Raw genomic sequence first — 14,242 nt, 5'->3', positions numbered from 1 at the left:
TTGATTGACACGCCTATAATTATCATTCATTTTTCTTTGTTTGGTCATATTTAAGAAATTGTAATGTTAACTTGTATGTTGCATGAATAAACAGCTTATATATTTTCAGTTCAGTTATATATATATATATATTATATATATATATATATATATATATATATATATATATATATATATATATATATATATATATATATATATCCCATCATTCGCTTCAAATCAACTCTCAAGACCCACTTGTTCTCTCTTGCTTTTAATGCTCTCTAAGCCTGGTATCTGTTATTAGCTGTTGTCTAAATTGCTATTTCAGGTTGTTTACTCCATCTTATCTGTATGATTCTGCTTGACACACGCATCTACAATGTTTAAAATTCATATCCTAGCCTTTTGTTTAATGTATTATGCCTATATTTAATGTGTTTGCATTTTTTTTAATGTAGTATTTAATATACTGTGCTCTGTATTTAACTGTATTTAATGTATACTGAGCCTCAAAACAAACTTGTCATTTATATTTGAGCATCAAAAGAAATGTATCACTTATATTGAGCATCAAAAGGAACTTGTGACTTATATTTGGATAAAATTCACTAGATGTGATCGAAAAATGACAAACTGTTTTAGAGCAGGTGCAGTGACTTTTTATTGTGCTGATTAACAATTGATAGAGCAGGTGCAGTGACTTTTTATTGTGCTGATTAACAATTGACATCATGAAGATGCTGCAAAATGATCTGTCGATCTTGGGCAGGTGTTGTGACTCTTGGTCTCCCAGTTCATGGCCTGTCATTGACAGAGTGTGTCTGGTTATACCGTCTTGCCAGCTTTGTAATTGCTGGATGTAAGCACCCAAGATGACGAGCCACTTTATGCTAACCTAATCCAGCCTCCAACATGCCAATTGCATGAAGGTGCTGCTGTTTTGACAGACATGGCATATTGTTTTTTTTTTTCTGTGATCTTTATTGGTTTTATTCAAGCTTGCAATTCAACTGATGAAATCACTCCATATCCAGTGTCCAATCAACTGTCTCACTAATTAGATGATTTATTGCATATGCTTTAGTCGCTTAAGCCTGTCATGGTCAAGGATGAATGGTCGAGTGATTAAAAAGAACCCGAAAACATTTCGTCAATGTCCATCATTTATATACCTTATTTTTTTTTCGAAAATAAATGTGTTATAATAGTGCTAAGTTTCTTTTGATGCTCGGTACATTATGCATTGTAAAACGCTTTACGATGAAGACGCTATATAAAATAAATATTGATTGATGTTGCAAAACAGCATGAGATGTGAATGTAATGGTAATATAATTTAACTAAACCTCCTATTTGTCACAGTTGTGGACATTGACAAAGGTAGGGGAAATTTTATTACATATGCCATTATGGTGTTTCTCAGCTGGGTTTCTTCGAATATAGCAAAAACAGTGAAGTGCAAGCTTAGTTTAAATGAGTCATAAACCAAACACAGCGTTATGTCTCTTAAGTAAAGGCCACGTTGCCACTCCACAATAGGGAATGGGCAAGTGATGCCGGAAATTATATAAAAGGTAAAATTCCTCGAACTTCTCCAAGCTCTTACGCAGTAAGAGCAAGAATATTCTCACTCAAAGACCAAAATGATGCTACTGTGAGAAGTGCGACCCACTGTTACACATGCACAGTGGGGTTAATACAATATACTCTACACTGATGAATAATACCACAGGCAAACTTTTTTTTTTTTTTTTTTAATCTGGACATTCATTATGATTTTAGTCTCAGAAATACTAAGTGTCAGCCACAGACTCACTGTATCAGCAAGAGAGGGAATGCTATTTGACCTTTGTGCTTGGGTCTTCTTAGCTGTAAACGTGTGCAGAATCAGGAACACATTCTAAACAAGGTGGTGTGTTACCTGGGGCCTGGGTTCATAATTAAAAAAAAAAAAAAAAAAAAAAATCCCCTGTTTTCATATTTAAAAAAAAAAAAAAAGAAAAAATCTGCTTCATTTTCTGTTAAATCTGGTGATGTGACTGCTTCAGCAACTATGGCGTGTATGGTAATTTTCTGTAATGACATCCTAAACAGTTCTAAGTTGACCGCTAACTGTTGTGACCCCTTTTAGGATTTAAACAGGTATAGGCAGCAAATCTTGTACAGACTCAAAGGACCATAATAAACGTACTTAACATAGCTTCACGTCGAATCACACACGTTACTTACAGATCGTGGGTTTGCGTGCCATCAGCGAATTACAGTCAGTGCAACGGTGAGTAAATTACCACAGGCAATAAACACACACAGCTTTTATATTACTAGGACAGATTCCTTATTGATTTTACGTCTCAGACCTTGAATACGTTCAGACCACTGCGAAATCACTTCTGGTTCAGACAGAGTGCGTTTATTTATTACTAACGACAACTCTTCAACGCTTGGGTCGTACTTCTTAGCTGGTATTCAACGGATTACATTAAAGTTTGATTTGGAGGATACGATAGGTAAACACCGTGTACTTAATCTTTTTTTTTTTTTCATAAATTTTTATTAATTTTTTTTAATTGCATTAATTTAAATTTCTTATACTTTAAATCTTTTTTTTTTTTTGTAGTTTCTTTAATTTTTTAAATTAAATTTAATTTTAATTTTTTTTTTGTTTAATTTTAATTTGTACAAATGTTTGTAATAATTATTAATTTAAAAAATTTAATTATTTTTTTTTTTTTTTTTTAAAATGTTTGTTTTTTTTTTTTTTCGACCCAAAGAAGCTATATCGGTTTATGTCACCTTCACGTGCGAATCAAATTTACTCAGGTTGGTTGTGTCCGCAATACAGAGAAATTCATTCCGGTGCCCAACGGTGAGGTGTTATCCCTTACACCCCGAAGCACTCGACATTGGAACTTTAATATATTTCATTAAGGAGATTGAACTGGGTTGTACATTTTTTGTTAAAACTTTTTTTTTTTTTTTTTTTTTTTTTTTAAAAATTTAATTTTTTTTATCTTTTTTTTTTTTTATTTTTTTTAAATGGGGGCGGATTGTTAAAATTTAGTATTTTTTGTAAATTTAAACATTAAAAAAATTTTTTGAATGTGTTTTTTTTAAAAACGATTTTAAAAAATTAAAATTAATTTGTTTTAAATATTTTTTTTTTTTTTTTTTTTTTTTTTTTTTTTTAAAATTTTAAAATTTTTTTTTTTTTTTTTTTTTTTTTTTAATTTTTTTTTTTTTAATATTTTTTTTTTTTTTTTTTTTTTTTTTTTAATCTTAAAAAAATTTTTATTTAATTAAAAAAAAAATTAAAGTTAATGTAAAAAAATTAAATTAATTAATTTTTCCTTTTTTAAATATATTTATTTTTATTTTTTACTATAATTTAATTATTTAATTTATTTAATTTTTTTTTATTAAATAATTTAAATTTGATAATATTAGTCTTTAAATTTTTTTAATAAGTATTTTTTTTTTTGTTAATCACTGTATTATTTTTTTTTTTAATTTTAAAAAATGTTATTTTATTTTAATTTAATTTAATTGGGTCTAAAAAATCTTAGCTGTAATTTTTTGTGCAGAATCAGGAACACATTCTTTTTATTAAAATTAGAAATTTAACTTTTATTTAATTTTAAAAAAAATTTAAAATAATGTTATTTATTTAATTAACAATCACGAAAGAAAATGAAATTTTAGTTTAGGACCACTTACCTGCGAAGTCGTTGGATAGCTGAACCCCGGCACATACACTATCATTTCGGCCGGTTTGTAGCGTTTACTTATGGAATAGTTCAACCGCAAATTTGACTAGTTAACAAATGTAGTATGTGGAATACCAGGACAACAGGACAAACGTATGTAATAAACACATGCGATAAATTATTTAATAGTGGACGTGTTCCTTTAATTTCCATGTGTAATTGTATATTTTAATCTGACCCAAGGTACCAAGAAATAAAAGTACAAAACTGTTAAAAGTTTGACGTCATAGGAGACTACGAAATTTCCAGGTTTGGGTCTGGTGAGTAAAAGGTTAGAGCATTCCTTATGCAGAACTTGACACGTTTTTAACACCACACCCCCAGGATTTCAAGGTGTAGTTCTAGGGGTCCGGAGCACATATAGGTGCGTGACTGGTATTCGACGGTAGCACATAAGGAGGGTCTAAAAACAATTCTAATTTGTTTTAGGATTGTAGAGTAGTTGTAAACTTTAAGGCGTTTAAACAAGGTGGACATAGAAGTAGTTTCCTTGCATGCCAGTCCTTTCAAAATATGGCGCTTCGGTAGACCCACGTTCACTCACTCAGTTCCGTTAACAAATTTACGTGTGTTTTGTACTAAACGTTTATTCTCCCGCTTAGTGGACGTAGTGGGCGACTTTTTTATAAAATTCTATTGGTAAGTTCTTTGGACATAGGGAGCGAGACTAAGTCGCCCGGTGGGTCGGGTGGTTGGAGATGGTCATGTTTTCTGCTGTATTTGTCATTCGCGGACCACACCGTACAGTGATACTCTTGCTTTGTCTTATCTAGTACTGGCCTTCCCAGTCCTCTAGCTCTACTCTAAGGATGCTCTCCTTCTGGGTCAGAAGGTGGATTTGTACTTATTTCCCAACCAGAGCTCCCCTTGCCCCTGTTCATTGGTACCTTAAATTAATTTTTTTTTTTTAAACAAATTTTAGAACATAAGGAGTTTTTCCCAGGACGGAGAGATGGAGAAGGAGAGGGGTCCAAGGACGCAATCTTCAACTGCCTAGGTATAGGGAAGAGAGAAGAGCGTTTACAACCTATGGTCCTTGGGTCTTCCGTACTTCGGTCTTCGGGGGTTTGTGACAGAGAACGATGTGTCTATATGGACAGGTGATGTTTACTTCTCACGATGTTTTTCTTGGAGATAAGGTAGATTCCGTAACTAAATCCATGTTTCCCCGTGTCTTTGAACACAACTCTGGTCTCTGTACCAAGAAGACGGTGCCTAATGAGTGAAATAGGTACTTTTTCGTTTGACTTACGAATCTTCCTCCCTACCTTTTTTTTTCTTTTTTTCCTTTGTCCTCTCCTTTTTCTTTCTTTCCTTTTTTACAATTTCTATTGGACCAATTTTACACCGACAGCTGGGTGAACTTCAGAACACGGATATTTTTATGAATGGCGTGTATGGATAATAAAGCCAATACAAGCAAATGAATACGCTGAATGAAGGAAGTTTACTGAAAATTGTTTACAATAACACCTTATGGTCATGTTTTCCAGTTGCAATACATTATTTGTGTACACTATTCAATTACCCACAGGAGGTGGTTTAATGGGTTTCCATGGGTCTTATTTTCATTTTGACAATTTTAAGTGAGTAGTCTTGAGGCTTGAAAGTCCCCCAGACCACTCCATTTTCAATCTCGTAAGGAACTTTACTGTGGGGGTCATACTGTCCCCCAGTGTAATATACACCATTTAGATTGGCTGCTTGGCAGTTATTGTACCACCATCCACCCCCATACATCTCAGCACAGTTATCCTCAAAGTTGTCATTGTCTTTATCATAAGTGCTGAACTTCATATCCACATGGGACAAAAATGGCCCAAGGCCTGGCTCCCCCTTAATAAGAGCATCACCTGCATCACCTGAATATTTAGAGACCTTCAACCTGTAGCCCTCTGATTCAGGGCCCACCTCTACAAGGTACTCAGCATCAGTACTATGGCCTTCCCAGTCCTCTAGCTCTACTCTAAGGATGCTCTCCTTCTGGGTCAGAAGGTGGATGTACTTATTTCCCAACCAGAGCTCCCCTTGCCCCTGTTCATTGGTACTGCCAAAGCCCATCTTGTATTCCTCCCAGGTTCTGTTAAAGTTGACGGATCCATCCATTCTCTGTTGGACCAGGACCCAGCCACCCAACACTGTATCTTGATCACAGTAGACTGTCACTGCTACCTCTAATCCATCTGGCTTGATTTGGTACAGGCCACTTGTGTGACCAGAGACATGTTTCTGACGGATGTCCTCACAATCTGAAAAGCAAATGAATACTCAGATGTTAAAGGGCTTTTATATGTGGCTGTCAGGAGCCACAACAGTCTTGCCACCACAATTAAAACAAGTTTGATCTACATTTTTCCCCCTTAATGATAATCATTTTAGAAAGAAGTGTGCCAAGATAGCTACTTAAGAGAGTTTTAAAAGTTTTTTCAAAATGGCAGGAGTCACAGGATTTCAGACTTTATGATGGTGGCAGGGCTGGGGAAGGGGGATGGGGAGGTTTAGATTATTGTTTGTTGATATAGCAAAGTTACCTTTTCCGACATAACCTTTCACAAGTTCCACTGCTTCTTTCTTCAGGCTGCGGGCATGGAAGTCTGGAACATCATCGTCATCCTCATTATGCATAAAGTCATCACCTATTGAGCCCAAGATACTGCTAGGCATCCTGTAGTCAGTGGTCTTCGAATATGATGAGGAACCTTTCCCGTCTAACATTTTGCTGCCACCTGGGAAAACCGTTTCTGTATGGAAAGCACGAAAGTCCCCTTCCCCAAATTCGCTTTCGAAATCCCCATCACCTCTGCCCAAACCAGACTGCACAACTGTTTTAACTCTTGAGTGATCAGGAAGCTCTCTGGTGGAGGTGGTTACTACAGAAGAGCCGCCACTGCCACGAACCTCTTTAGTACTCGTGGAGGAACTTGAGTGTTTATTGACGAGAGAATGTAACTCAGGTACTGAGGTACCAGACACCTTCATTGTAAAGCTACCACTGTCACCTTTTCCCTCTTTGACAGATGAATGCACAGCATCATCAGTGCCCAAGCTTTCTAAATGATCACATTCTGAGGAGCCACCTGTCATTTCAACGGTCTCCACTGGACCATCTTTTGTGTAATCAATACTCTTTTTGACTGTTTTGGTGCATTTAACCACCTTAGTGTGTGTAGTAATAGATGAATCTGAGGTTGATTTTCCAGTGGTACTGGTTTCTTTGGCATTGACTCTGTCACCAGATGAAGAGCCAATTGAAACACCACCTGACCCAACTGCTGGAGTGACCGAGAGCTCAGCTGAACCGGATTTGATCTCATAGTCTGCTGTTTGTAGGGACAGTCGGAGTTGCTGTACGTCTCCGAATATGCTTTTCTCTCCACCTTCAGTAACCAGTGAGGACTTATATACACTGGATGGTGTATCTATATCCCCCCTTAAGGGTCTTGTCATGACTATTCTCAGGGAGTTAGCATTTTCAACTCTCTGCAAATTGAATTTTTCTATCTGAGATATCTGTTTTTCCAAGGTTACATAGCTCTCTGTGTTGACATTGTAAACAAAAGCACTTGCACATGAGCCTTTGCAAGCTCGGATCTTGATGTCAATGTCCACCTATAGCAAAAGAAAACAAGAGTGGAAAATTAATTCTGAATAAAAAATGAATAAACACAAGCATAAGACACTCCATATTCTCAAATCTTTCTCAATACTCTTTGTAGCTAAAATATTTCTGTGGTTGCTGAAAATTTTGTAGAATTTCTTTAGACAACAATGTAAAGATGTTTTATAATTCAGGTAATACAATATTACATTTTAATAATGTAGATACTTGGCATGTAGCTGTATTGCAATAAGGTTTGTATCCAAATGCCTATAAATACATAAGAAATGTTTGGGAATGATAAAAGGTCTTAAAAGGCACATCCCTTGTTAACATATCTTGCTAATTTAAAAGCACATAATCTAGTATTTTTTTTCAAATGTTCCCAGTTTTAGATCCTTCTACTATAAGAACAAATCCTACTACTATAATAACTATTCACTGTAAGCAGGGACATAGGTAGTAAATACTAGTGCATTCAGTTCAGTAAAATGAATAACTGTAATCCCTATATACAGTATATAATCTCCACATGTATATATTTTACCTCAAGTGCTTGCATTGTATCAACTTGTTCTCTGATTTTGTCCTTTAATATTGTAAGTATTCTTAGGTGGTTTTCAATTTTTAGCTTCAGATCAACAATTCTTCTACGTAATTGATCGGCCAGATTAACATACTTATTATCGTTTCCTGAAATAACAAAAAAACAAAAATGCACATTAATAAATAAAAAACAAACATGAACAAAAGTACATGAAAGAGAGTATAAAGGTATAACAAGACATGGAGAGGCAGTAAAAAAAAATGCCCATAAAAGTCGATATATTACAGTTTACCAATGAATGACACAGTGCAGAAGATCAAAATTAAGTAACGCAATATGATGTTTTTATATCATATAATTAGAACTTTCTAATATAAGTGCCTTCCCTGAACCCTCACAACCACGTGTGAATATAAATACAGTGCTCCTCTTTTGTACGGCACCAGTTACAAAGCTGCATGGCAGTGACTCCCATTTGAACCTAAATGCCATTCCACTAGCACTTTCATTCTCTTTTTAATGCAGAACACAAATATCACAGTCACTTTATAAATGTGCTCTGCTATTTTTATAAATTATTTATATTTAATCATGGTAACCATCACACAATGTAACTATAAAACTGGTGTACAGGTAGCAGTATATGGGTATTATTTCATTTATTTTCTTTGCCATGTTAGTGTAACAATGATCCCACACATCATGCACCTTAAAAAAGATGTTCACTTGCCTGAATCGGAGATGAGTTGTTCCCTTATGTAATCGTAGGTTTGTTTGGTGAACTGGTCAGTAGATTTGTACCTGTTCCTGTTTTCCTCTAGAAATGTTCGAATTCTGTCAATTCTTCCAGCAATATCCCTATCTGCCTGGCTTAGAAGCCCTTGTATTCTGCAGCCAGATGGACATTTGAGGCCCTGTTGCAAATAAAAATGCTAATACATTAACACAGAGGGTAAAAGCTTTAATAGGATCAAACAAATATGAACAATTTGTTATGCAAATGTAATTTATGACATGAATGATTGATGTTTCACAAAGAAAAGAAAAGTGATGTCTGTTTGGGTCATTTTATAAAGCAGATTTATCTGCTGATATCCAACCTGAAAGTAGAGGCCATCCTTGTAAAAGGTTACCTTAATAAAAGCATTTTTGGTATGAAATCTTTTTTTTTTTTTTATAAAAAGTTGATAATTGATTTTGTTTGGTATAATGGTTTTTTAAAGCAAAAAAATAAATAAAAATAAATTCAAAACCTGTTCACTGATTGTTTTTACAAAACCAGTAAACTAGATATAATGACCATATTCCATTCCGGAGGTGATATCCTAATAGAATATTAAGTTAAAATAAATAAATGATTTATAATAAAGTTCATGAATTAGATTTGCTAATCATAATTATCGTACACTTTATCCACAGAGTAATACTATTTTTACTTCATAAGATTTGTTTTGGTTTTTACAGTTCTTCCTTTGATGCACAAAATCCTGCAAAAACACAATTTCTCATGTACTGTAACACTAAAGTACGAAAATAGAAAAATCTCCAAATCTTAAAAATAAAACTGTATAGCTGATATTAACATCAACCTAATACATTTAACTCAATCTTTTAAGTCATTATTCATTAACTGGGTTGATTGTGCTGATCAATTAAAGGTGCATTTCAGCAGCCCTGAAAATACTGGTTTTGTAAGTTTAAAGAAAAAAAAAAAAATCAAATCGTCTTATATTAAGTCAGAATGTCTTACCCAGTCATCATCTGTACAAGCAGCCCATTCTTTTTCAGTTGCACACTCACTTTTGTATCCCTGTTCTACAGGCCTGGGTCCTCTTCCTTGGGCAATGTCCCCAAAAGCAACTTTCTGTGACTGAACATTGATAAATAAATGAACAGATGAATAAATAAATAAATTGTCCAGTAGCTGCATTTGATTATTACTAATGCTGAAACTGGAAGGAATAAGCAAAGAACCAAGCAAAACATAATACAAGCTCTTTTACATTGACAAACACATGTAACATCTAAACTGATGTTTCATCACAGTAAAGGTGACAAAATACTCTCTTAGACTACAAAGCTAAGCAGATATATTCTTGAATTTAGTGGTTATTAAAGGGCAGTTTAAGTCTCTTTATGCAGTCAGTCTTATAATGAAGTATGTGGTTTGACACTAGAAAGACTCAATGCTCTGGTGTGACCTGTTGACTGGGATTCAATTGGATTATCATCATATTGTCTGTGAGGTACCCAGCTTCTAATCAAATGTTTGCGGTTGTTTTATAAACAGTGTATATATATAAATAACACATAAAAAATATATTAAAAAAAAATATCTAGCCAACTTACCAGCCTGCCCAAATATTCTAATTTCAAACTTACAGCTTTACTCTTTTTTAATGACACTCCAAGACCTTATCCAAGACTTTTTTTTCTCCTGGTAAAATGGTAGTGGTTGCTGTTTTAGTCTTTGCAAAGTTATCATTCCTTTAACACAGGCATCATGGAAGAAAAATAAAATAAAACCATCCTACCCATGCTGTAGAGAAGACAGCTAGCAAACAGCAGAGGATGTGCAACCTTCTCATCGTTTCTGTTGTGAGTCTGCAGAAGAGCTGAAATGCTAATGCTCACTGCTTCTCCTTCCAATTTGAACCCCTTGCTGACAAAGATAAGACTAGTCACTATGTTTGTGTGTACAGTGCTAACAAGGCTCCTGTAAATTATTAATTGAACTTTCTTTGCATTTTTTTCAGGTGGATAGTTTGACTGAATGTGCTGGCCTGATGTTCTGCTGACCAAACACAAAACGCAGGGTTAGTGTCAGAGAAGTATCTATTGATTTGTTTAAATTTACACAGAAAGGACAGCAGACTGATTTCTAAACCTTTATGTACAAAGACCACCCCCACCCACAGGAAATCACTTTGATCTACACTCCTCTAGAGATTGAACATTGAACATTTCTAATATTAGTACAACAAAGGTTGAAAACGTGTTCTTTCATAGAATGTTGCAAAACAATATTACCCCTCTGACAGGATATGACTGAACATGTTTATCATTTCTTGTAAAATATATAGCATAACATACTATTACCATGCATGTTTGCTGTGTTATGATGCAAACTAAATAAATAAAAGAACAAAAAGGTTACATTACATCCTTACCAAGTAACACATTAGCTACTACTGTATAATATATCAGTGTTGACTGCTGATAACCAATGCTGTTAAAAGGTATAAAATGACTGGCTAGATTTTAGTTGTTTGCTTAAGTTTACAATGATTTAGAATCTTTCTGAAAACAGCAATAGCTGTTTACTGTTCTCTGGGGGTTTTGGCAGTCTTCATTTAACCCCCCAAAATGGCTTTCTGCAATGGTGACTACCAAGACAAGTATCAATTTCAGTGATTCCCATATTCAAATCCTTTTTCCTATATTTTTACAGAGAGGAGGTGATGTATATAAGGGATAACAAGATATTTATAAACCAAGTAGTCTGAGTGAGACAATACAGGCATCAAATATTTCACCACCATCCATCCTTAGAAAATGGATGACATTGTCGGTACCACTTCCCTTAGGAGAAGGCTTGTTTTTATCACTGTATAGTCAGCAACATCATACATTTCTTTTTTGGGGGAAAGTGGGGGCAAGTCCACTCCTTAAGGTTGGCGGGCTATGGAGGAATATCTAGATGGGTTAAGATTTCAATTGCAATGCTACTGTAACACAAAGACATTTGTACAGCATAGTTTAAATATGACACCTTTATTGACTGAAAAGCAAGCAAACAAACAAAAAACCTCTAAACTACATGTAATACATTTTACTATCTCTACTCACTGTAAAAGATGCAGTGAAATTCACATAGGTTTCCATTGCCTGCCTTTATACAATAGATTTGTTGTGTTTTCTGTCAAAATCAATGCAAATACTCTACATGACTTGTGTCCTATATTCTCTGTTCAGCTGTGATAGTGTTCTGGACCTAAGAGAAGGGTCATCACCACTTGATCCTTCTAATTGTTCATTGTGCCCATTTGCCAATTATTTATCAAGGCTCTGATTCATTACAGTGGGAATATTGTAGTTACATCAGATTTTACAAATAATATCTCTGTCCCTTACTCTCACCCATTTATAGGAATGGCTGGTAGAATAATAGTTTCTTTATTAAAAAACATTTTGAAAGAAAAAGTTGGCATATTACAATGAAGAAAGTAGTTGTTAAACTGAACTGGTCACAAATGGTCACTTTAGACTTCTGTCATACCACCGCACTGTTTGACACAGGATACATGCTGCTGCCCTGCTCCTACTGTCATTCTGTTAATGGGAATGACTTTCACTGTAGTTTATTTTATGGAATACCAGCGGTTGTGCCCCAAACTGTTCCATAACAAAACCCATTTGGTCCATCATCTTTAGGTGTGTATGTTCCACCTAGATAAGAAAGCAATATAAGATTCATAAATCATTCAAATAATTAAAAAAAGCACTGCCTAAAAAAAGCTCTAATTATGGTCAAAGAGGGAGACTCATAGCCACAATTTTATGTTGACTAAAAGAGGGTTAGTTGTTTAATTGAATATCATTTACAAAAAACAACTGTCCTTGAGTTTACATGAAACATCTTTCTTACTTAGTCAGGACAGCCCATCTGTTACTTGTTCTGTAGTGACTCAGTGAGTCTCAAAGTCTGTTTCATGTGAGTCCATAAGCTTTGAACCAACCTGCATCATGCAATATACAGAGATCCAACGTGTTTTAATTCCTTGCGATTACTTATATTGAGCAGAGAGGATATCCCAGCACTTGTGATTAAATAAAAATGTCTTAACTTGGTCTGGGATGCTGGAAGTGGGGGTGCTGGTGGAGCGGCCGCACCCCGCCACATGCCGAGGAAGGGGTGTGGTGACGGCACCAGCAACTTTTCTTGTTAACTTTAGTTTATGAATGAGCATTTGCGCTGCCTGCAAGAAAGTCAAGAATCAATGTTTCAACCAATTAATATTGCTGTGTGCATGCTGTCATTTGGTTTCTCAACCAATTAGCACTAAGCATTGCTAGGTGACTCGATGTTCATTGTTCCAACCTTTCACTGATAGTATCAGCAACAAGTTATGCAAGAGACAACTTTTACTTACAAATGTGTCCTGACCTAGCAGCTGGTTTCTCGTGTTTTTAACAATGTGGGTTGGCAAAACATTTTTGCCCCAAAGGTGCCCCCCACCGCTCTCATTTTCAACAACCCTGTTTGAAATCTATTCCCGCGTGTGTGTACATATCTTCTACAAATAGGGTGAAGCTGTTCAAATAAAGGTATTTCCAGTGTTCAATACACAACGTTCTGTTTCTCTCAAGGATCAATTTTCTTAGTCATCGCTAGAAACATGATTAAATACATGTGTTGATTTGTTAACCTTCAGCACATTATTTCCTGACAACTTGCCAAAACAAATTATTAATACTGTAATATTGCAACCTGAATTTTTCTTTCACTAAATACCCGTGACAACCAACTGCATCTTGTCCATGCAAGGGCTGGGACAGATAAAAGAAAATTCAGTTGAATGTTTAAAACAATTTTTTAATTAGCTGGAAATAAAAGTATAATATCTTGGGAGTTTCCTTATAATAAATTGCAATAAAGAATTGCTTACTGAAATTATGGTGCCCATTTGACATCCAAAAGTTTGAAATATCTTTATTTAAACAACGTATTGAAGATTCCTTGAAATGTGCCTGTAGCAGCACGGGTATGTGGGGGATATATTAGGTGGCAGGGAGAGGGTTAAATTCATCCCTGCAAAAACATGTAAAGGAGTATTGCTGCAGAATGAAGGCTTCCACAGCGTAGCTCTCACAGGGTAGCTCACACAAGGTAGTACTGCCTACGTGCACAACTCATAATAGATGTCATCAAATATGAATTTATGCTGAATATGAATGGTGATGTATTTAGGTACTAAAACAAAGTTTATTTCACAATAACTTATCCTAAACCTAAGGTTCATGGGGTATTGACCATAACTTTAAATACACACAACAGTAACATAACCCAATCTGAATGTACACATTTAAAAGAAAAAAAATATACATTTTCACAACATTTATAAATTTGGGGAAAAAATCCAAGATTTATGTTAAATCTGGGAAAAAAATACGAGCTTTATGTTATCGTAAAAAACAGTGTGTAAGTCGCACCAGTGTATAAGTGGAAAACAAGACATTAAAATATTAATGCTTTTTTTTTAAACATGGCACCCCACACTTAACTGGAGCGTTTCTTATCCCTGTCCCCTTAATTTTACATACATTTAACAGAAGTCTTGAAGAATAAGT

At 34.8% G+C, this 14,242-nt stretch overlaps 1 protein-coding gene across 1 annotated transcript; it reads right to left on the bottom strand.

The window, feature by feature from the left end:
• Window positions 1-5,174: 5,174 nt before the first annotated feature.
• On the bottom strand, window positions 5,175-10,635 carry LOC121322988 (fibrinogen alpha chain-like). Its single transcript, XM_041263682.1, has 6 exons — window positions 10,426-10,635; window positions 9,642-9,761; window positions 8,622-8,805; window positions 7,892-8,037; window positions 6,278-7,355; window positions 5,175-5,995 (listed from the first exon to the last, which is right to left on the bottom strand). The coding sequence occupies exons 1-6, from the start codon at window positions 10,477-10,479 to the stop codon at window positions 5,289-5,291; spliced, it is 2,289 nt and encodes a 762-aa protein (XP_041119616.1). The 5' UTR covers window positions 10,480-10,635; the 3' UTR covers window positions 5,175-5,288.
• Between the last annotated feature and the right edge of the window lie 3,607 nt (window positions 10,636-14,242).

This window comes from Polyodon spathula, chromosome 1 (assembly GCF_017654505.1).
Source record: "Polyodon spathula isolate WHYD16114869_AA chromosome 1, ASM1765450v1, whole genome shotgun sequence".
In the NCBI taxonomy this organism is placed as follows: Eukaryota; Metazoa; Chordata; class Actinopteri; order Acipenseriformes; family Polyodontidae; genus Polyodon; species Polyodon spathula.
The sequence above is the reverse complement of the archived record's forward strand: the minus strand, read 5'-3'. Positions and strand labels throughout refer to the sequence as shown.